The sequence below is a fragment of the Tarenaya hassleriana genome, unplaced genomic scaffold (assembly GCF_000463585.1).
Source record: "Tarenaya hassleriana unplaced genomic scaffold, ASM46358v1 Cleome9, whole genome shotgun sequence".
Lineage (NCBI taxonomy): Eukaryota > Viridiplantae > Streptophyta > Magnoliopsida > Brassicales > Cleomaceae > Tarenaya > Tarenaya hassleriana.
This window is the reverse complement of record NW_010971389.1, coordinates 3,304,996-3,326,247: the sequence shown is the minus strand read 5'-3', so window position 1 is coordinate 3,326,247 and position 21,252 is coordinate 3,304,996. Positions and strand designations below refer to the sequence as shown.

Genomic DNA, 21,252 nt, shown 5'->3' with positions numbered 1-21,252 from the left:
AAAAAATGTCTTGAAAATGTAGAATGACAAATATTTTGAAACATGGAAAATAACCTAAAACTACAAATATTTTAAAACGGATGGAGTATATTAGAAATGATTACAAAAAGAGAAATTGAAATTAAATTTATAATATGCCATTAATGTGAAATGAAAGAGAGCGAAACGGTGGGGCTTTGGTATTTATAAAGGGGCCAAGAAGTAAAGCGCTCTCTCTCTCTAGTGTCATCACCAAAGTCTTCAAGATCACTTTCACCGCCCTCTCTCCATAAGAAAATTATCATAACTCTTTTTTTTTTTAATAAATAAAATAAAAAACAGAAAGAAGAAGAAGAAGAGAATGAGTGATCCCAAGTACGCTTATCCTTACCCAGCTCAAGGTAATTAACTTTTTTTTTTTCTGTCCTTTATTTACGGTTTTCAATTCAATTCTTGCGAGTAGATTGGCCGGTTAAAGCGCGAGGATACTTGTTAATTAGATTGTCCGGTTAAGTGTGGTCGGTTTTGTATTTCTCCGGTTTATTCTTTACTAAAGTTCAGCTCGTCTTCGACGAATGAAATGATAGAAAATCGTCCCAAATTTATTGTTGCTTTAATCACCGTGATTTTATGTTTTTTTTTTACTTGTAAATTTAGCATAGATTCCATGGTTAATCAAAATGGTTATTGATCACAATCAGGTCATGTATTATTAATTACACCTCTCTTTTTGTTTTTGGGTGCGAATGGAATTGGCTGAACAGGGTATTACCAGGGACCGCGGGTGGTGGCTCCGCCGCAGTACGCAGCTCCGCCGCCGAGAAGGCAGCCCGGTTTTCTTGAGGGATGGTAATGCTCTTCTCTCCCCTCTCTCTATATATATATACACATATATGTATATAATTACTAATTATTGTATGTAATATATGAAAATATGGGTGCAGCCTGGCGGCGCTGTGTTGCTGCTGCTTGCTGGACGAGTGCTGCTGTGATCCCACCATCATTTTTGACTTTTGATGTTTTCCTTACATCTTCTTCTGCTTGTGGTTGTAATGTCTATATATTAATATCTCTGTATGTCATCTTATAACTGTCTGCCATTGTATTACATCTTATTACATGTTTCATTTTCTTATTATTGTTGTTATGTATATAGACGAACATACGTACATAGGTATATGACTTTTCTCCATTTCTTATGGGGTGGTCTGAACAAATACAAACATCAATCCCCAGTAGCTTCAGTTTCAGCTGTTGCACATCCGCCGCCGCAGCTGCCTCCACATCCAACGCCGCACCCACCGCCGCAGCTGCCACCGCAGCCGGCAGATTCTGCAGCCTTCACCATGTTTCCACATCCGCCGCCACATCCGCCGCCACCGCAGCCGCCGCCGCAGCCACCACCGCAACCGCCACCACAGCCGGCAGATTCTGCAGCCTTCACCATGTTTCCACATCCGCCGCCACATCCGCCGCCACCGCAGCCGCCGCCGCAGCCACCACCGCAACCGCCACCACAGCCGGCAGATTCTGCAGCCTTCACCATGTTTCCACATCCGCCGCCACATCCGCCGCCGCAGCCAGCAGATTCTGCAGCCATCACCGTGTTTCCACATTCTCCACTGCAGCTGCCGCCGCCACAACCCGCATATTCTCCGGCCTCCACCATATTTCCAAATCCTCCGCCATAGCCGCTGCCCATAATCACAGTCTCCGTGTTTGAGGCTTCCAGCTTCGTTTCGGCTTCTTCTGTTGTTGTTCTGAGTTTAATCTGGTTGCTATCCTCCATTAATCCATTCCCTTCGAGGGTTTCGCTGTTTATAATCTCATCTTTGGTTCTACACCCGAATCCTTCCTTCTTCGAAATCGCGTCAAGTATAAAAGCAGACACGATTCCGGGAAAAACCAGCCAATTCTCCTTTGCCTGTTCATCATGGTTTTCAAGGAAATCTAAAGTTGCATCATGACGGAACCAACCAGGTGGGATCAATCACGAAAACTCACCTCGAAGCAACAGAGTTTCAAGTCGAGCAAACCCACAGCCGTTCCATATGGATGCTGCTTCGAGAACTCTACTGCAGTCATGAAATCTCGGTCACTTCTTTGACCTCTGCAGTGTTTTGGCTCATAATCCAGCCTTCTCCCGGAGAAAACTTTCACCTGTACCAATCAAAGAGTGCTCCACTGTGTCATAACAAGACAATTGTACCCAGAGAAAGCAGATCAAGAACGAGCAGGAACAAATGTATGTGAATGTAAGAAACGTGAATAATATACCACGTGACTACCCAGAAGCTGAAAGAGAGGACCATCTTCCCCTCGACCGTTTGTGTACTCAAGGGACCATTTTGAGTTCAACAAACTCCAGAAAGTGCCATTAAACTCTGCTAGCTTAAGAGTTTCACCGGACTCTTTCACGCCAATCACTTGTCTTTTCGCACTGTGCCCGCCAAAAATAAAATGTAGCTTTACGGTCATGGGATGTTATTACAGCAGCCTAACTGGATTAGGTATTCATAACATAATGTTTGGTTATTGCATACCTCATCTGGAGGCTGATCACCTCAGCTCGGGTATCATCGATAATGAGTGTTGAACTCTTAGCAAGACGAGCCTTTTGGAGCATGGGAAAGCAAGAACCTCTGAGTGATGATCCGGACTGAACCATGTGAAGAAGAGACGGCCTTCGGATCGGTGGGGTGAATGAGACAGCAACACGTAGGAAGACGGCTTTCGAATCTGTATTTCTGTTGCTTGGTGGTGCCAACTCCAACCATTTCTCAACAGAGAGTTTAGCAACTGGGAATAGGAACTCCCTTAGTGACAAAGAAGCAAAACCCAAGTCTTTATCTTCGTTGGTAAGGCGGAAACAAAGCTCTCCCGTCAGTTCACACTGGAACAAATCAACTTGCTTTTGCCCGGATTCAGACAAGACAGCGAGTCTTCGTTCAGAATGAAACAGAGAATCGGGCTGGGTTTTGCTGAACACAACGGAGAGCTTTCCCTTGTGGCCATCTGGTAAGTTCTTAACACCGATGATCTCTAACATAACCTGGAGAATATAGATCCACGACACTTAAAAGTATTATCTAACAACAATCAAATGGAAGAAGCGCATGAAGAATAACAATACAAAGACTACCTCAATAGCTTCCACCTCTGGAAACTGGATTACATTCTGGTACTCACTGTCCAGAGCCAATTCCTTACCCGAAGAATCAGATGCAAAAGGAACAATTGTGACAGGAGCAGGAGTACTGCCTCTGTACATAGCACCAGCCTTCCAGTACCTTCTACCGAAAGTCTCCTCCCACTGAGCAGTAGTTCCAGAGAAGCCATTATCGAGTTTCTTACCTTTCTTCCTGTCGGAATCTGTGTCATCATGCTCCAAGACCTTGCCAATGGCCTTTTCCAAATCCTTGCAGTAAGAGAGAGGGTGCAGCTGATGCGTGTGCCAGATTAGGTCAATATCATAAGTTGGGACACAGAAACGTTTTATGGATCTCTCTCCATTTTTCTTGATAAGGTAGAGAAAGCCTTTATATCTCGCCACTGCTTCCTCCAGAAAGATGTCATTGTTTACATGGGGTCTGGAAACCTGTAGCAAAACAACAGGAAGAAACACGAAGCAAGATGAAGAAATAAAATCTAGGACCCCAGAGGATTAGAAACCTTGAAAAGAGCAGATTTGAAGAGAACCTGCTCTGGTTACTATGACATGCAACATTAAATAAGGTTGCTTTAGGACATACAACAGAGACCAATCGTGCTTTTGTAGTAACAAAATCAGTAATGGAACTATGATAAAGGATAAGGAGCTCAAATTTTCAACCTGTAACCCTCACTAAGTACACGAAAAGAAAGGCCCCGTCTTGAACTTCATGTTCTAAACTAAAATAAGATATCATAAAGAGGAAATGGTGACCAACAAAAGCTTGTTTGTTGTTTGGTTGACAAAATCTATAAATCTGTAAATTGATGACATAGTGGAGACAGGCATTCCATGGTTACCTGGTAGTAAAATGGGCTTTGTCTTTTGACTGCTGAAACTAGATCATATTTAGTGCACTCTTCAAGAGCTGACAACTTTTCAGAAACATCCTCTGAGATTGCCTCATCCAAGTCTAGGTCATACAGTTCTTCAGGATACAACCTATTCCAAATATCTTCAGTTTGTCTTTTGAAGTTGCCATTGATGGAAGATACCACATCACAATTGTCAAGAACTTTCCCGTAAAGCTGCTCGCAGTCAGACTTGTACCTTACCTAGAAGACAAGACAGCAACATAATAAGTATTTCTCCGAGACTGAACATCGAATAATGATGCATTTGCTTACCGGATTAAGTCTGTGGCAATGCCAAATCCATTCACAGTCAAGAGGAGGAACCAATGAATTTTCGCGGATCGGTGACTCAGTGTATTTGGCAAGCAAGGGAAGCCAGCAAGCGTTGTACCTGAAATTTACCAACTTATTAAAATTCATAAGCCTTAATACACACATCAAGCCCCTATTGAACTTCTTATATCACCAAAAACCATTACCTATCAAGGGAACAGCGAAATACCAAATCATAACTCAATGATTTATCAGTCAAAATGGCTAAAGAATCTATTTTTCAGAAATCAAAGCCTGAATCAAGATGAGGGTTAAGACCTGTAGATGGATCTCAGCAGTAAAGGGCCTTCATAGAGCCACCGATTCTGATCAACAGTTGCAAGGAACTGAAGCTGTTGCTTGGCAGCAGAGATGAGGTCAACGTTTATCTCCAGCTTTTGGGCCTCAACCCACTCCAACTCTTGCTCCTTCTCCTTATCCATTCCCTGAAGTTTTCCTGCAATTTCGAAACAAGACAACAAACCCATAATGACAAAACAAAATTGGGGTTGACAACGGATAACATGAAAAGATGGGAATTTGACCTTTGTCCGATCTCATGCATGCCCCTATTTGTCAGATCATGGATTTTACAAGTATGAACATGGATTAGATTCACAGTAACACGATTCATGCATTCTTTTTCGCTTGATCCTACCCCGAATAGCATTTTCGTATCACTAAAACAATTAACTTTTTAGTGTGAAATTAGCAACTACAATTATCTGTTTGGTTGCCCAGAAAACGGAAACACAATCCAAGAAAAACGAGAAATGGCCCATTTTCTTGGGAGAAATAGGGAATCCAAGATCACATGCAAACAAAATCACAACTCCGAAATACCTAAAAGCCGAGATTTTTCAAGGATCAAACATAAGTCAAAGCAGAAGAAATCATGCTACATCGGTACATGTGAACACAGCATTAGCACAAAAAAAGAAAAGGAACTCCAATCGCATTACCTCCGGTTGGAAAATTTTCTCTCACGAAGCTTAGTCCGAAGAAGGAGACCCTGAGGAATCGAGTCTCAGAGGCCGGGTTTTATAGCGACTCACCATGTCCGGGTGACAAGGGAGTAGAAAGACGATAATACCCTCACGCACGTAGCGATGTAAACACAAAGGGAGTGGAAATTATAGTGTTTTTTCTGATTTTTTTAATCATCTCATATATTAATAATTTAATAAATTAAACACGCTAAATATAATGTATCGACTTAAAACGAAGTATATATTACTACTATTGAATATGTACCTCGAAGCTATTTTAGTTTTTAGTAGGCAAAAAAAATTGTGAAATCTTGTTTTTCAGGAAAAAAAGTCAGAAAAAAAGAAAAAAGAAATAAAGATGGCGTGAGGAGATTAGAGAAAGAAATGCTAAATACGTGAGGAATATTTGCCGTGTCCCACAAGGAACTGATGTGAAAAACCCAACGCTTGTAACATGACAAAGCCACACAAGAGAGGAAATGATCCAACATTCCACAAACAGAAACTAAAGATTGGATTAGACAAAAGTATTCAAAGCGTGCAGTAACATCAAACCGTTATCCAAATGTTACAGAACCGGTCCTAATCAAACCGGTTTACATCGTATTTTGCATTGGCAAATATCAAATGGGTTCAGAGCTCAACTCCAAAATTTCTCTAAATACAAACTGCTAACCCGGTTTCCCCCCCTCACTTCTTGGAACTGCTTGCCTCTTCGTATTCAGCTTCCTGCGTCTGGTCGCCACTGCCACCGCTGCTTCCGTCGGCAGACCCTCCGGATGAGGAGGATCCTTTAGACATGTGTTCGCCGATTTTCGAGACAGCCTTGTTTGCAGCTTCCAGCTTTGCCTTGATCTCGTCAGCGCTTTCTCCCGCCATTGCACTCCTGAGTTCAGAAACTGCTGTTTCAATCTCCGTCGCTATCTCGGCAGGGACCTTCTCTCTGTACTCGCTCAAGCTCTTCTCGATGCTGTAAATGGTTGTGTCAGCACTGTTCCTTATATCGATCAGAGCCTTCTTCTCTTGGTCCTTCTGGGCGTGGAGCTCGGCTTCTTTCACCATTCTCTCAATCTCGTCATCAGACAAACCTCCAGAAGACCGGATGGTGATCTGCTGTTCTTTTGCTGTTGCTTTGTCTTTGGCCGAGACAGTAACTATACCGTTAGCATCAATGTCGAAGGTGACTTCGATTTGGGGCATTCCCCTCGGGGCAGGAGGGATACCCACAAGCTCAAATTCTCCGAGGAGTTTGTTGTCAGACGCCATTTCGCGCTCGCCCTGAAGGACTTTGATACCCACTTGTGTCTGGTTGTCAGCTGCTGTTGAGAAAACCTGAGAATTTTGTCACGAGAAAAGGGTTACCATTTGAACAGAACACGTTAATTCATTCAAAGATCCAAGAATTTAAAAAATCTGAAACGGCAACAATACCTGTGACTTCTTGGTGGGAATGGTGGTGTTTCGGTTGATCAGCCTGGTGAAAATCCCACCGAGGGTTTCAATACCGAGCGAGAGAGGGGTCACATCCAAAAGAAGCAACTCCTTCACATCACCACGAAGGATACCACCTTGGATAGCAGCTCCCATGGCAACTGCTTCATCAGGGTTAACACCTTTACTAGGACTCTTCCCGAAGATCTCCGCAACAATCTCTTGAACTTTTGGAACTCGGGTCATTCCACCAACTAGCAGAACCTCATCGACCTCTTTAACCGTGATTCCAGCATCTTTCAGACAGTTTTGGCATGGAGCCCTTGTTCTCTCAATCAAGTTGTTAACCAAAGCTTCAAACTTTGACCTGGTTAGGGTAACGTTCAAGTGTTTTGCCCCGGAAGCATCAGCTGTTATGAATGGCAAGTTGATTTCTGTCTGAGATGTTGATGAAAGCTCTATCTTGGCCTTCTCAGCAGCTTCTCTCAGTCTTTGAAGGGCTAGCCTGTCGTTCGTCAGATCAATTCCATCCGTTCTCTTGAACTCACTAACCAAGTACTCCAACAAGGTGTTGTCAAAGTCTTCTCCTCCCAAAAAGGTATCTCCATTTGTTGATTTCACCTGTTACAGGAACTGCCACATGATTGCACCCGAGAACAGAAGCAAGAAGAGAGGAACAAGCATACAAGACATACCTCGAAAACTCCATTTGAGATTTCCAGGATGGAGACATCAAAGGTTCCTCCTCCAAGATCGAACACAGCTATGATACCCTCCTTGTTGTTCATACCATATGATAGAGCAGCAGCTGTCGGTTCATTGATGATCCTCTGCACATCAAGACCAGCGATTCTCCCAGCATCCTTTGTGGCTTGTCTTTGAGCATCGTTGAAATAAGCTGGAACAGTAATAACAGCTTTGGTGATAGTTTTCCCAAGGTATGCTTCAGCAGTTTCCTTCATTTTGGTGAGAACAAAAGCTCCAATCTGGCTAGGAGAGTACTTTTGGCCGTTCGCTTCGACCCAAGCATCACCATTTGGAGCTTTAACAATCTTGTATGGAACCATTTTCATCTCTTTTTGTGTCTGAGAGTCTTCGAACCGTCTCCCTATCAAACGTTTGGTCCCAAAAACTGTGTTGGTTGGGTTTGTCACGGCCTGACGTTTGGCAGGGGTTCCCACAAGGAGTTCACCCTTCTGGTTAATGGCAACCACTGAAGGAGTGGTTCGAGTTCCTTCTGCATTCTCAATCACCTTAGGGGTCTGTAACATGAGATTGGATCCAATAACTTTAGCATGACAATTCAAACCCAGACTTATTCTCAGCAGCCGGAACAAACAAGAAAACCAATAAAGCAAACAGCCAGGGGCTAGAAAGAAATGTTTTACCTTTCCTTCCATCACGGATACACAAGAATTGGTAGTACCCAAGTCAATACCAATAACATCATTACCGATGGGTCTTGCGCTGTACAGATTAACACACACGTAAGGCTAGGAAAACACCTAAAGCGGGTCATCAAACTGTAACACAAACGGTAGATTGAAGCACCTGAAAGGCCTCGCCAATAAACCCAATTTTCCAGCCAAAGACGTCTTTCCATTTGTAGATAGCTGCAAATGAAATCGAATAGTGTATATGTTTCAATCATATACATGTCCAATAAGGCAATTCCCAGAAAAAAAAAAGTCGAATTATTCAGTTAGTAAAGAACCTCAATCATAAAGGTCACTAATTCAACACATCAGAAATCAGGACAGATAAGAGCTTCGAAATCTAGATCCCAAGAGCTGAAAACGACTCTTACCACCTAACTACGTAGATTCATGCTCTCTCCAGAATCTTAAACCCTATATCAGCCGGAAACGATACGAAGACATGGATCCAACAAAAACACCAAAAACCGATCCTTACATTTCCATGATAACGGAAAGCAAACTCTCAGGCAAGCAAGATATGAGCAAGAAGATAAGATTAAGGGGTGAGATACATACGGATTTGTAAGCGGAGACGGAAACTGAGTGGAGCTCGCGGCGGCGGAGCGAGCGGAGAAGAGCGGCGGTGGCCATTGGAAGCGTCGGAGAGGTTTTCCGAGACGTAGGGTTTAAAGGCCAGAGGCGCAGAGAAATGACTGGCTGAACGTAGGGTTTAAGGGACCTTTTATGAAAGAACGTCTGAAGGCATAATTACCACTATAACCTCATCGCTTCTAGAAAGTACCCCACTCTTCCACTCCGGGCCTTTGTGAAAGGCGAGGTTGTCACGAGGGTAATCCAGGAAATGCATAAAATTGAGATTCGTGGGCTACAAGTCAGTCTTCCCTTTGACTTTTTCAAACACGGGCCATTAATGGGCTTCATATTTGGCATTGACTCATATCAAGCATTTTTTTTCAGTCAGCCCAATAGTTTTATTAGTTAGCCATCCTATGTCGTTGGATTTTTTTTTCTTGGGGGGTATTATTTTAAAAAAAATCATACTATTAATTCATCAGCATGAGTTGTAACAAAAGTAAGCAAAATAGTAATAATTTATTTGACTATAAATCTCTAATATTCAATATGTATATCACTTCCATCATACATACATGCACACATGCATGTGTACATAATCAGGGTAGAGACCAAGTACCATAATCAATGTATTATGTATATATGATGACTTCATTATCTTGACCAAATCTTTTTCTTGGTGTCCCTCTCCTTGGCTCCTTGGCCTTGCTGTTCCCTGTTCACAGACCTCTTCTGAGCAAGAACAGGCCCTCCATGGTTTGTGGGTCTGGTAAACCTAGCTGCCACTTTTGGTGGATCAGATTTCCTGATCCGTTTCTCGTTCATATGCACCGATACGTCGTTGTTTTTCTCCGAGTCACCAGTTCTTGAGTCCCTCTTCTTCCTTGTCGGCTCGTGGAGAAAAGAATCATTGTTTCTGGGAAGGGATGACCTTTGATAATGGCTCCTTGGACGGTTAACGGAGTTAAAAGTCCTTAGGATGTTAGACTCGATGTTTTCATTGGTGAAGTTATCGTCTTTGAAGCAAGTTTTCGCTTCGCTAGGAGATGTAGCATTGATGGTGTCGGGGAACTCACGAGTTTCCAGCATTTGTATATGCTGCTTTTGCTCCTTAATCCTGTCTTCGAGTTCTTTAATCTGCAAACTCATTTGAAAACATCATCGTCAGCTCGAAAAATCCTAATGTTAAAAGATTCAAGAATGTCCCGAGAGGCAAAAAACCAACCTTGAGATGAAGCAAAACTAGTTCTTGGTTCTGGTCTTCTTTCTGTTTCATCTCCAGCTCCTTAATCTGGAAGCCATGGTGAACAGAAGAAAGGGCTGTTGTGTATTGTCTTTCCTTATACATTGAAAGCGAGCAAACTTTGAAACTAGATCTGGACAAACCTTCTGCTGCAATGTCAGGGAACTGTTTTCAGACTCTCTCAGCTTATTCTCGAGATCCTTGACCTGAACGGACAAAGAGTTCAAGAGCTATCAGTTGTTTTTCTTCCTCTCACCAAAACGGTGAATAACTGTAACAAACATGCCCAAACCAAACCTTCTGCTGGTAAGAAGCTGTAGATTCTGATTGTTGTCCTTCTCGAAGCCTACACTCTAGCTCCTTGATCTACAATTGAAAATTCTGTTATCCATATATACGTTTCCACTTAAAGAATCAAAGCCTGGTTAAGTAGAGAAAGAAACCTTCTGGTGGAGGTTGCTACACATCTCATCTCTTCCCTCCAGTCTTTCCAGAAGCTGTGTGTATTGCTTCTCCGACTGGCTGTGCATAGAAATTCTTGACTCGAGTTGACTCTCGAGTTCTTTATTCTTTTCCTGGAGGCTTCGGCATGTTTGGTCTCTCCCTTTGGTCTTATTCTCCAAGTTTTGCAAGTTTTCTTCCAGTTTTCTTATTGATTCGTCTTTAGATTGACATTCTTGCCTTGCTTTCTCCAGCTTTAGTAATGACAGATGCAAGCCAAAAAGGAGAAACTCTAATCAGAGAGGGTATGGAAAAGAAAAATATGATCGGAAGTATTGATTGATAGCTGCAGAAGGATATATACACATGTAGTAAATGCAGAAGTCATACCATTGCTTTGATCTTCTGAATCTCATAGGTATCAACTTGCTTTTTTGCAGGACCGAGCTCAACCCCTCTAACCCGAGTTGCAAAATTTAATGAACTAAGTGTCTCACTCAGGTCCTGTTCAGAAGGACTGATTTGCACAAACATTAGAGTCTTTGAGTCTCCTCCTGCAGAGTTTTGTAGGCAGTATTGACATCAAAACTTGACCACAGAATTATCCACTACAGCCGGTAAATGAAGCATCTTACCCAATGAATCTTGAAGCAAATGTGTTAACTTTGAGTTCCTGAGAGTATCGGCGGAAAAAGTTAAAGACAGTTATATCAAAGCTAACAGCTTTTTCCCCAAGCAGTAGGAATCACAAGAAATGACTGAGACAAGACCTGTATGGAATGTGACCACTTTTTGTTGCCAATGCATAAATCACATCCCCAAGAGCAGAGAGCGACCTATTGATGTTTTGAGCTTCCTTGAGACGCTCGCCTTGCACGTCAGTTTTGGCCAACCTTTCGCTTCCAGCCAAATCCACAAGCCAAAGCTTGCTTTTTGTGCATTCACCATTCATCAGGTTCATGGCTTTCACCATAATACAGAGCATGCTGAAATGATAACAGAAGATCACTAAATGGATCATATAGAGAAACAAAAAAGATCAAGCAGCAGGAGTTGGAAAAGATCTCGATACCAGTGGGAGCGACTGCTATGCTCGTTTACGTTATTGGATCCGACAGCTCTAGCATTGCTTCCAGCCTGAAGCACATTCCAGACTTCATTGATGTTTTCAACTTTAGCTTCTACTAGTCCAGGGACATGATGGGGTCCCTCGGGAGATTGTTTTATCTCCAACCTTTGGAGACAAACCCATAAAAAACCAGGTCAAACTTCCACATAAAGCTGAAGTTTCTGTTCCAATCCCTAATCAAACATGGATGGCCATTTTCTTACTTTTTTGATGATGGTGATGTTGCCAACAAATCTCTTATCTGTTCATTGTAGACCTCAAGAACACTAACTGATATATTATATGAAAACGTCTCCCTCCTTTCCCTAGCAACCTCAAATAACTGTTCAAGTGTCCTATAGTTGACACCCCTGTTCTGTGAAGTACCCTCCATAGTGAAAGTCTTTCCTGTTCCTGTTTGTCCATATGCAAAAATGCACACATTGTATCCGTCCAGCACAGAAACAACCATTGGAGATGCATCCGCAAAGACATCAACTGGCAAGGTCATGTAATAGTCTCTGTCAAACAACAATATATTATTTATAAAACCAAGAGATATAGTTATAGTTTGATCATAACATGTATTACCTTGACCATCTTTGGGAGTATAAACCCTGTCAAACTTGAAAATCTTCTTAGAAACTCCTGTAGTAATTCCAAGCTCTCCATCTTCTGCTCCGGCAAAGTCAACAGTCATTGTAAACCCAGATGATGTCTCGTCCTTGTTCAAAGGGCGGCATCGACAAAAGACCCTAATATTGCCTGGTAAAAGGGAATCTTATCAGTGATGTAAGCATAGGTTTTCAAATGTGGAAATCAAGAAAATAAAGCAAAACACCAAGAAAGGATAAGAATGAAGTGCCTTTAGTTTCCTGAATATAGTTATACAGCTCCTTCCGTTTGGCTTGCTCTTTGTTGTACTTCTGCTTGAGTTCCTCACATTCAGAAACTGCTTATTGAGTTCATAAAAATATTACTTAATGAATTGCATGTCTTAAATCCCATCTCAAGAATTCAAAAATGGCACTGAACTCACCAAGTGCCTGAACTCCATTAACCATTTTGTACAACTCGGGGATTGATTCCACACACTCATGCGCATTCTGAGATAGCTGAGATTGTTCCTTTTTCATTATCTGCAAGGAAAAATTTTGGTAAACTTATCATGGAGAAACATGCACATGACAAAGATATTGAGATATGTGCTGGGGCTTAAGAAAATCACAAGATACCTTTATTTTCTCTTGCAAATTACCAATTTCCAAAGACCAATGTCTCTTGTCACTCTCGTACTTTGTTGTTATAGTCCTTAAACTATCAGCTTGTTGTACAACAGTTTGGTCTACCAGAGGGGCAAGTAAAGGAAAAGGGGAATTCAGTTTGGTCTACCAGAGGGAAAAGTAAAGGAAAAGGGGAATTCTTCATGTAAGCATCAAAACTAAATCCATAACACTAAATCCAAAGGGAAAGAGAAAAGTGTGAATTGGTTCTGATGAGAAATTCCCATTTTCGAGTGTAGCATTCATTACCTAGAGAGCGTGCCTCGAATGTTTTAATATCAAGCTCCATCATCACCTTCTCTAGCTGCTCATTTGCAGAAGTCAATGACATCCATGCTTCATGGCACTCGTTCGACTTAAGTTGGCATTGCGTCATAAGTTCTTGAATCTTCTTCTCGTACTGATCTTGAACTTTTGCTCGCATAACCCTCTTCTGCTCAACATATAACAGAGACAACAAGATAAGCAGGATTTCTGTAATTCTTTAAAACAGGAACCACCATGGTAAGTAAATAGTACCCGAGCCCGAGAAATCTCTATCTCAGCAGCGCAATTCTCGCATTTGATATAATCTTGTGAAGCCCGTGGAACTGTGCAAGAATGTAATGCATGAATGAGAAGTATAGTAGCTGGGGACTTGTTTTCATGGGTTTTAAAAAAAAAGCTCAAAAGGTATAAGTTAATGAAAACAGAATTACCTGAAATCTGTGGTGCTTTCCTCACATTAATCCCACAAACCACCGGGCTTCCATTCACTCCTTGAAACCGTATCCTAATCAATCCATCCTCCATCACCAAGACCCTTAAGTCAACCAACACGAGTGGCCTGTTGGCTCCAACCACTGAGAAAATATCAAATTCAGACAAGACCTGACATTACAGATAAAACGCTTTTAGCGCAAACAAGCTCCAATCTGTAGAGACATGAAAAAAAAAAGGACATCCTTGGTTTACTTGCCTTCTCTTCTTGAACATAGACATTGAACACCCTTATTCCCTTAGGCCCATTGGTATTGATAATCTCAGCGAAATGAAAATCGACAAAATATTCTCCAGGAGGAAGATTGTTCAACAAGTATCTCTACACGTGCTGATTGATATATGAATGGGTAATCTCCGGCCTCAACTATAGGCTCATCTGTTCTTAGCCCGTCTCCTCCTTCGAAATAGGTATCGCTGAGGATCTTTAGGGAAGAATCTAAAACGTTCGAATCGTCGCTTCCAGCATTTATGAACATCAAAATCTCATCTGGTGACAGGAATCCGAAAGCAACTATATTAATACAAAGCACTGCATAACCTAAAACTCAATTTGTAAGGTCAAAATAGTTCAATATAGCACCATACACACTACGACCACGTTCGTTACAGTTTTCCTAAATATAACACACACCCTTTACCTACACTGGACCATAAATCTTCAACTTCCGATCAAATTCAGTCAAATTGAACTAAAGCTGTAGCCTTTTCAGCATATATTGATAGATCTAAACAGGAAAAAACCACAAATCTGTAGAATTGCACGGAGAGATACTTAATCCTATCGCTTTTAATCAATGGATTCCTAAAACAATAAGGATCCAAATTTCGGAGAAAACTGCGTGTGGACTTCGTTATAGAGACGAAAATCCAGACGAAATGGCACATATAACGAAGCGTTTGAATTCGAAAAATGGACGAAAGAACGAGAAACCAACCTGTGCAATTGGATCTTGTAAAACCGGCAGGTAACAGTCTTGAATTTGGATCACAGAGCATCAAATCCGACAAAGAATCTCCACAATCATGCTTAACAGCTTCTCTAGTTTCGTCTTTCTCCACCCGATCTAGTTCAGGTCGTGAAACCCTAATCCCCAATGAACCAGGTGACTGTAATTTCGCGTCGCTGGGAACTGTAGCGTTGAATTGAGCGTCTTCCATGGAAAAATTGAAGTGATTTACTTCTTGGAAACCCAGAAAATTCCGAGAACAAAAGACGATCAAAGTGCTTATCTTTCTATCGTTTCGTAGACTTTGAAAGAGGAAGAAAATGCAGAGAATCTTTTCGTTTTCCTTTTCTGCGTTTGGTATTTCAAATTTGAATCTCCAATTCGACCGTTGAAAATGTAACGTTAAGCCCTAATTTTAAAATGGGCCGGAATTTTTCATATATACCTATCTGGTCTTTTTGGGCCTACGACGAGTGAATTGCCATCTCATCATTAGCACACCGAGAAATATAAACGAGGTAAATTTATTAAAAATATTCAATATAAAACCATTAATTTTTTGGTAAATTTTAGCAGTTTCAAAAATTGTAAATGTTTTCTTATAACAGTTGTGTAAAATAGGATTATGAAACTGTCAAAATGCAGGATCGTTCTAAAATGAAAATATGATTTCTAATTAATTTTTACCAAATAAAAAATTAAAATTATATAATAGTTGGAATTTTAAAAATCCAAAATAAAAAAAAATTACGGTTTAAGTTTTTATAAAATTACTTTTTCTAAAAATTTAGAAAATCAATTGGATGAAAAAATGATAAAAAAATCAAAAACTACATTTTTAGATTTACAAATATTATATAATCCAATAAATAAAAATAAAAATTTAAAAACTAAGAAAAACTCAAATAAAAATCATTCCCGTTCAAATCCTAATTTCGTTTTTAGAAAATGACCAATCCACATCCAGATGATGGAACGACACCGTTTGGGTGCCCAAGTCATGGCCAACGTGAGAGAATCCATCTGATCTAGTTCTCCCAAGCATGGCGACGTCGGTCGTCGGAATCATGCTCACTCACACCAAATCGACTCCATCATGTCCGCCGCGAGAAAACATAATCCCTCTTTCGAATCTGAAAACTTCGACCAAAACAACGAAAACCCAGAAACGGAGAAACCCCTCCGGTGATATTCACGGCGACGGCGGCTCCGATAATTCTCTAGGGTTTAGGGCTTCGTTGCCGTTCCATGTGAAATCCATCACCAGCACTTCAAACCCTTTTATCAAGCACTGCTTGAAGCTCCGACAGAGCTCCTCCTACCGCCATGCCCATGGCTCTGTTCTTGTCGTTGGAGCTACCCCCATAAGGTATCTGCCACTGTCTGTTCTTCATCTGGGTTCCTTGTGTTCGTAAGCATGTTCCATTGAGGAGCTTCCCTGCTCGTTCTCAGCTTTGTTACTGAGTGAATCGAAGAAAATTGTTTCCTTTATGTGCTCAAACGGCTCTTAAGTTCGATGATTCATGTGAGATTGAGGAAAAAAGAGAAAACTTTCTACCTGAACTGTTACGCAATGGCGTCATGAAGGTGAGTTGACTGAAAATCATTATACCACGAATCTATCACCAATTCCCAAGTAATGGGTTTCATCCAGAGAGCTGTAATCTTCCTTGGTGTTGTCATTTCCTGTATCCTAACCTTGAGCCAAGTTAACTTGACTTGTTGTGCCTCGCCCACAGGGAAGTAAGCATGTTCCAAGGGAATTTACAAGAAAGTACCACAGAAATGGATTGTCTATTTCTGCAAGAGGAAGCTCGGATTCCACAAGGGTTACAGGGTTTACATCTCCAAGTTGTTCGTGTAAGTCCTTTGGTGTTGAAAAAACTCTCAGGAATGCAGTCTACTGAATCTGTTGAAGCCATTGCCTTAATGAGAATTCCTAGAAGCTTCATAGATCTTCAAGATGACAGCAACAAGACAGAAGACTGCACAAAGTGGTTCCCGTCTGCTCATCGGATCCTGGTTCTGGACAGCGTACAGGTTATTAGTTCCTCACTCAGGCTCAGTCCGAATTTTTTCCTCGCGTGATTTACTGGATCTTTTGAAATGATATCATTACGGTATATGCGAGCTCTTGGTAGTAAAATAGTTGCCAGATGCAACTGTTCTGCTCAAGATATATATGTATATATGCTCTTCAGATTCAGACTGTATACTGAGTATAGTGTTCAGCCTTAGTCGCAGCATCGAAAAGAAAGAAGATACAATACATAATGTTGTTATATATGCTTTTTGTGCTTCATGGTTGTATCACATGCTTCCTAATTGTTACTGAAACACCTATCTTCTTCAAGTACCTTTGCCTGTGCCAGATGTTTTAGGTTATGAAAAAACTTCCTGTTTATATGTAAACTGATTGAATTCTCGATCAACTACCATAAGGGTTGGAACGTTATCGTTTTAGGCTCTCGGGCAATTAGAAAGTACTGAAAAGAAACAGTTCCTCTTTGCAGGATCCGGGCAACCTTGGCACGTTACTAAGATCTGCTATGGCCTTTAATTGGGTATGAACAACCATCTTTTTCTCTTTGCCAGGCAATTCTATAACTCTCTCATTAGTTTGACTCGTGTTTCACCTTTCCATGATTCACCTTGTCTTTTTAATCAGAATCCAGTGCCTTTATCTTATTATTGTTTCATTGGATTACACCTCCAAATCATGTGTTTGTCCTCTCTGAAATTTGTATCAAAACCAGTTCCAGATCAAATGTTGTAGTCTCCTAAGCTGTCACCACATTAGATACAGAATCTATAAGGATTTACACAAACCGGCGATCAGATGTAATGTAACGACGCTGCCTAATGTCTTTCCCGATATATTAGGAAATATTCTTTGCCTTTTCATTGTCCTTTTCTCAGAATGCAATTCATATATGGACCCACTTAAAACTAATGACCTAATCAGTAAATAGGTTATCAATGGGGGAGGAAAGCTTCTTGTTTTACTGCAATTGAGGGCTATCCTTGATATTCTTCATGGGAATGAATATTTGCCATGCACAGGTTTCTTTCTCCAGCTCCAATATGCGAAGCACTATCTCATCTCGGCTATGAACCGTTTTGTACAGGATGGTGCCTTTCTGCTTCCAGGCTGTTGCGATCCATTCAATGACAAAGCCCTCCGAGCAAGCCGAGGAGCTTCATTTCAGCTCCCCATAGTTTCCGGCACCTGGTCTCATCTTCAGCTTCTACAACACCATTTCCAGATGAAGCTATTAGCTGCAAACCCTGCAATCCCTGAGAAACCGAAACCCATTTCCACACTGTCCCAAGAATTTGCGCAGTTTTTGTCGGAGAAGCCATTGTGTTTGGTTTTAGGCAGTGAAGGGCAAGGTCTGTCTGAGCAGTCAAGGCGGATATGTGAGCTCGTGAGCATTCCAATGGCGGGCAGATTCGAATCTCTCAATGTATCTGTTGCTGGTGGCATTTTTTTGTACATGCTTCAACCTTACCCCAGTTTTTGAATGCCAAAACTGAACTGATGTGGATTAGACTTTTTTCTAATCAAAGGTGTGAGCTTGACCCTGATAAATTCTATGATACTGATACACTTTAAAACAATCAAGAAGAATATTGAATATATATTCCTCTTAAGCAGTGAATTTACTTACATTCACATCCTAATTGGTGCTGAAATATTCTCTTAGACCAAAAAAAAAAAAAGGAAAAGTGACTATCACCAGGATTTGGTGCTGGTGGTTGGCTCTCATTGATCGGCAACAATGGACACAATCAATCCCATTGCTTCTCTGATTTGCCCTGGTGACCCTGAAATGACTATCGTCCCTTCACCTCCCTCAGGATCTTGCACCTCCACTCTCACTCCTGAAACCTATCGTTTCATATCCCATGTGTCATCACAACCCTTCTTTCTAACCATTAGCTATAGATTTCATTGTTGTTTTAGCCTACACAACAAAAATCAATCGGGCGGTAAAAGGGCATGGCTCGAGTCTACAGAATTACCTGTTGTAGATTACTCAGACCGCATCCGTCTCTTCCATAGAGTGTTGCAAGAGCGTCTTCCCGAACTGCTATCTCCATGGTGACACTTTTCAAAGAAACGGATGGCTTTCTGCTTCAATACCAAAAGGAAAGACTTGAGATGTGAACGACCTATTTTTTGGAACCGCTGATTGTTTCGAAGTTTGTGTACAGCACATACTGTACGATTGATGCAACTGACCTTATCGATGAATCTGTTGGCGAAGAAGAGATTTCATTGTTGCTAGAGAGCTCAAGATCTTTCATTCCCTGAGACAAATCATTCTCTTGAAGTCCTGAAGATGCAGTATTCTTGAGTTCTCCATCTGTGCTCCTCTGTCCCATTTCATTGCCAACTTCAAAGGGAAATAGACAATCGAGGGACTTGTTGAGTTCTGTACCGCTCCAAATCATCTTCGGGTCATCTGACACCGAGGGCAAACAGCCTCTGCCTGGATTCTGCAGAATTGTTTAACCACCAATACTCTCGAAAAAAGAGGAAACAGTAACAAAGAATTCTACTTTTGGCAAGAAACACTTACTTGCGATTGTTGCAAATTAAGTGTGTGGGAATCCATCTCATGAGCTTGAATGTTATTATCCGGACTATTGTACGTATGACCAACTCCCTGTTCATTGAGGACATCCTTCGGTGATAGGTTATTCCTCAACATAGAAGTCACTTGAGACAAGGTTTTCCGTACATCCTTGTACTCTCCCACAATCTAAAACAAAGTACATAAAAGTAGACAGTAAATCAACTGAGGCAGTTTTTGGGATGTCATGTCAGAACAACAAAATTGGTGGCTCTGAAACTTTATCCTGTGAAAGACTCGGGCCCTAATACAGGCTAAGATTCATAACATCTAGTAGAAAATCAAAATTGTTTCAGAAAAATATCAGTTAATTGGATCAGAGCCATCTTAGTTCCCTAGAAACAGCTTACACGGACTAATTCCACACTGATGTAACCTTGAAAACGATAGTGCAAATATTTACCTCGATCACCACTTCATTCTCAGAGGTGCAACCCAGGATCTGGTCTTCTCCTAGAACATGTATATCAGCACCAGTCACTTCGATTATATCTCTATTTTCATTTACGGAATTAGCAAAGTCTGAAGGTACCAAAAGCTTTGCTTTCACAATAGCACCATCGCCCAAACCACGCGTGAGCCGCCCATTCCCAGTATCAATCTCGACAGATTTTGTAAAGACGAGAATTAGGGCATTTTGTGCAGGAGAGTGCCATGAATCGAGGTTCTATGGAAACAGAGCAAAATTTACATCAACAATGGCACACCAAGAAAGAAACTTTGTAAGCGTCGGTGGGTGAAAAATATGATAGAACATCTTACCTCATGGGCAGAAATGGTAACAATGCGATCACCGGATACAGCCAAAGGAGCTCCGAGCGTAATAGAGGCACCTGTTCCATTCTGTAGAGCTCTGAGAACGGATCCTGATTTCCCAATTATGCCTCCAGCTGCAACATATGTGCAGATAATTTTGAACACAACATCTTGTCCTGAATCTTTTGCATCTGAATAACTGGTCCACTCCACCTCTGTCGATGATAAGTCCCCCTTTGAAGCAGCCTCCACAGCATTATTCGCAGTTACAGGAGGTAAAAGAGAGCTCAGATGGGGGAAAAACTCCGAATGCGGATCCTCAGATTTTCCATCAACAACCGTCTCAAATGGTTTGCTGCACAGCGGCGGCGGGTACCCATCTAAAGGCGGACAGTCTTGAAGACAGCCCGATACCATAATCAAAGCTTTCTTCACAGCCAAGACTCTTCCAGTAACCTTGCACAAAAAGACGCAAAGTTCAACACTCTGTTCTTGATCAACCACACGAAATCTACACACAAATTCACGCCCTATGTATCAATTTCAGCACTTTAGAGGAAAATTGTTGCAATATCGCTTCCATTGGAGCAAATCTCTACAAATCAACCAGGCAGAACCTAGAAATATTTTTAAAAAAACCTAGAGATGACGGACAATTCATTTGGTTCTGCGCCTAACGAACACGTTTAACAGTTAACATCGCAAGAATTTTTTTTGGTAAATGGTATTTGTATTAATATCAGAAAACATTTACAAGAGTTAAAGATCGTGCAAGAAACTTTTGTTTACCCAAAGCCTTAGTCAGATGATCTTTGTTACCTGAATCATATCAAAGAATTACCTGAATCAGTTGATCTCTTTTAGTGCCACAAGCCGGAGGAGGAAGAACCGTAATCCTGGCTCCCGTTTCTTTCCTCATCCACTCCACATTCTTCCCTCCTTTTCCCAGAACAGCTCCAATTTGAGTACTATCCGCCAAAATCCCACAGTAAGCCGCCCCCTCCTCCGCACCGCCGCCGTGATCCTTCTCCGCGAGAACCGCCCAGAGTCGCTCCGAAACCCTAATCAGCGCCGCCTGAGCGGTGGACACCTCGCACTCCACCCGCTCCCCTTCATCGCAATCGACTGTACTGCCGACTCTGTCCGTCAACACGATGCGATTGTCGATAGAAGTGGAGCCGACGATGAAGATGACCCAGTGCTCCGACCCATTATCCGGCTGGTGGCAGTGGATTCTGGAGCCGGTATCACGGCGGATCTGAGAGACGACGGCGCCGGTCAAAC

General features: G+C 41.7%; 5 protein-coding genes and 1 long non-coding RNA gene across 6 annotated transcripts in view; 2 read left to right on the top strand and 4 right to left on the bottom strand.

Annotated features, from left to right (window-relative positions):
- Positions 1-208: 208 nt before the first annotated feature.
- Positions 209-1,114, top strand: LOC104804184. Its single transcript, XR_770317.2, has 3 exons — positions 209-380; positions 744-828; positions 924-1,114. It is a non-coding gene; the product is annotated as an uncharacterized LOC104804184 (long non-coding RNA).
- On the bottom strand, positions 1,041-5,408 carry LOC104804185 (glycine-rich domain-containing protein 1-like). Its single transcript, XM_010528387.2, has 9 exons — positions 5,319-5,408; positions 4,636-4,813; positions 4,318-4,435; positions 3,991-4,245; positions 3,122-3,577; positions 2,523-3,031; positions 2,257-2,419; positions 1,984-2,139; positions 1,041-1,903 (listed from the first exon to the last, which is right to left on the bottom strand). Exons 2-9 carry the CDS (start codon positions 4,797-4,799, stop codon positions 1,205-1,207), a joined length of 2,520 nt encoding a protein of 839 aa, XP_010526689.1. The 5' UTR covers positions 4,800-4,813; positions 5,319-5,408; the 3' UTR covers positions 1,041-1,204.
- Positions 5,409-5,862: 454 nt separating this feature from the next.
- LOC104804183 (heat shock 70 kDa protein 9, mitochondrial) lies at positions 5,863-8,908 on the bottom strand. The gene is made up of 6 exons (XM_010528385.2): positions 8,771-8,908; positions 8,328-8,389; positions 8,165-8,243; positions 7,472-8,038; positions 6,777-7,397; positions 5,863-6,677 (listed from the first exon to the last, which is right to left on the bottom strand). The coding sequence occupies exons 1-6, from the start codon at positions 8,843-8,845 to the stop codon at positions 6,036-6,038; spliced, it is 2,046 nt and encodes a 681-aa protein (XP_010526687.1). The 5' UTR covers positions 8,846-8,908; the 3' UTR covers positions 5,863-6,035.
- Positions 8,909-9,288: 380 nt separating this feature from the next.
- Positions 9,289-14,915, bottom strand: LOC104804182 (osmotic avoidance abnormal protein 3-like). Its single transcript, XM_019201331.1, is given in 20 exon segments — positions 9,289-9,925; positions 10,014-10,079; positions 10,175-10,237; positions 10,329-10,397; positions 10,475-10,726; positions 10,863-11,026; positions 11,108-11,145; positions 11,243-11,458; positions 11,545-11,706; positions 11,805-12,078; positions 12,172-12,345; positions 12,446-12,532; positions 12,620-12,719; positions 12,816-12,925; positions 13,113-13,296; positions 13,383-13,453; positions 13,562-13,733; positions 13,822-13,942; positions 13,944-14,112; positions 14,561-14,915. Coding segments are annotated over 20 exon segments (3,198 nt in total). The 5' UTR covers positions 14,784-14,915; the 3' UTR covers positions 9,289-9,442.
- A 617-nt stretch (positions 14,916-15,532) lies between these two features.
- On the top strand, positions 15,533-18,212 carry LOC104804178 (uncharacterized tRNA/rRNA methyltransferase slr1673). The gene is made up of 4 exons (XM_010528374.1): positions 15,533-15,941; positions 16,312-16,612; positions 17,086-17,136; positions 17,701-18,212. Exons 1-4 carry the CDS (start codon positions 15,616-15,618, stop codon positions 18,094-18,096), a joined length of 1,074 nt encoding a protein of 357 aa, XP_010526676.1. The 5' UTR covers positions 15,533-15,615; the 3' UTR covers positions 18,097-18,212.
- The window catches only part of LOC104804179 (KH domain-containing protein HEN4), a 3,522-nt gene continuing 461 nt past the window's right edge, over positions 18,192-21,252 (bottom strand). Inside the window, exons 2-8 of the mRNA XM_010528375.1 lie at positions 20,810-21,190; positions 19,975-20,424; positions 19,616-19,879; positions 19,159-19,341; positions 18,819-19,075; positions 18,599-18,707; positions 18,192-18,464 (exon numbers count right to left, since the gene is read on the bottom strand). Of these exons, the coding sequence (XP_010526677.1) occupies positions 18,339-18,464; positions 18,599-18,707; positions 18,819-19,075; positions 19,159-19,341; positions 19,616-19,879; positions 19,975-20,424; positions 20,810-21,190 (1,770 nt within the window). The 3' untranslated portion in view covers positions 18,192-18,338. The remainder of the gene's footprint in view (positions 18,465-18,598; positions 18,708-18,818; positions 19,076-19,158; positions 19,342-19,615; positions 19,880-19,974; positions 20,425-20,809; positions 21,191-21,252) is intronic.

Coding starts and splice junctions, on each gene's coding strand:
- LOC104804183 (XM_010528385.2), bottom strand. CDS start 8,845: ATGGCCACCGCCGCTCTTCTCCGCTCGCTCCGCCGCCGCGAGCTCCAC. Junction 8,244..8,327: donor TTATTGGCGAGGCCTTTCAG/GTGCTTCAATCT, acceptor TAATCTGTACAG/CGCAAGACCCATCGGTAATG. Junction 8,039..8,164: donor TATCCGTGATGGAAGGAAAG/GTAAAACATTTC, acceptor CTCATGTTACAG/ACCCCTAAGGTGATTGAGAA.
- LOC104804185 (XM_010528387.2), bottom strand. CDS start 4,799: ATGGATAAGGAGAAGGAGCAAGAGTTGGAGTGGGTTGAGGCCCAAAAG. Junction 4,436..4,635: donor CTGCTGAGATCCATCTACAG/GTCTTAACCCTC, acceptor GGTAAATTTCAG/GTACAACGCTTGCTGGCTTC. Junction 1,904..1,983: donor TGAAACTCTGTTGCTTCGAG/GTGAGTTTTCGT, acceptor CATGATGAACAG/GCAAAGGAGAATTGGCTGGT.
- LOC104804178 (XM_010528374.1), top strand. CDS start 15,616: ATGGCGACGTCGGTCGTCGGAATCATGCTCACTCACACCAAATCGACT. Junction 15,942..16,311: donor GTTGGAGCTACCCCCATAAG/GTATCTGCCACT, acceptor CCTCGCCCACAG/GGAAGTAAGCATGTTCCAAG. Junction 16,613..17,085: donor TGGTTCTGGACAGCGTACAG/GTTATTAGTTCC, acceptor TCCTCTTTGCAG/GATCCGGGCAACCTTGGCAC.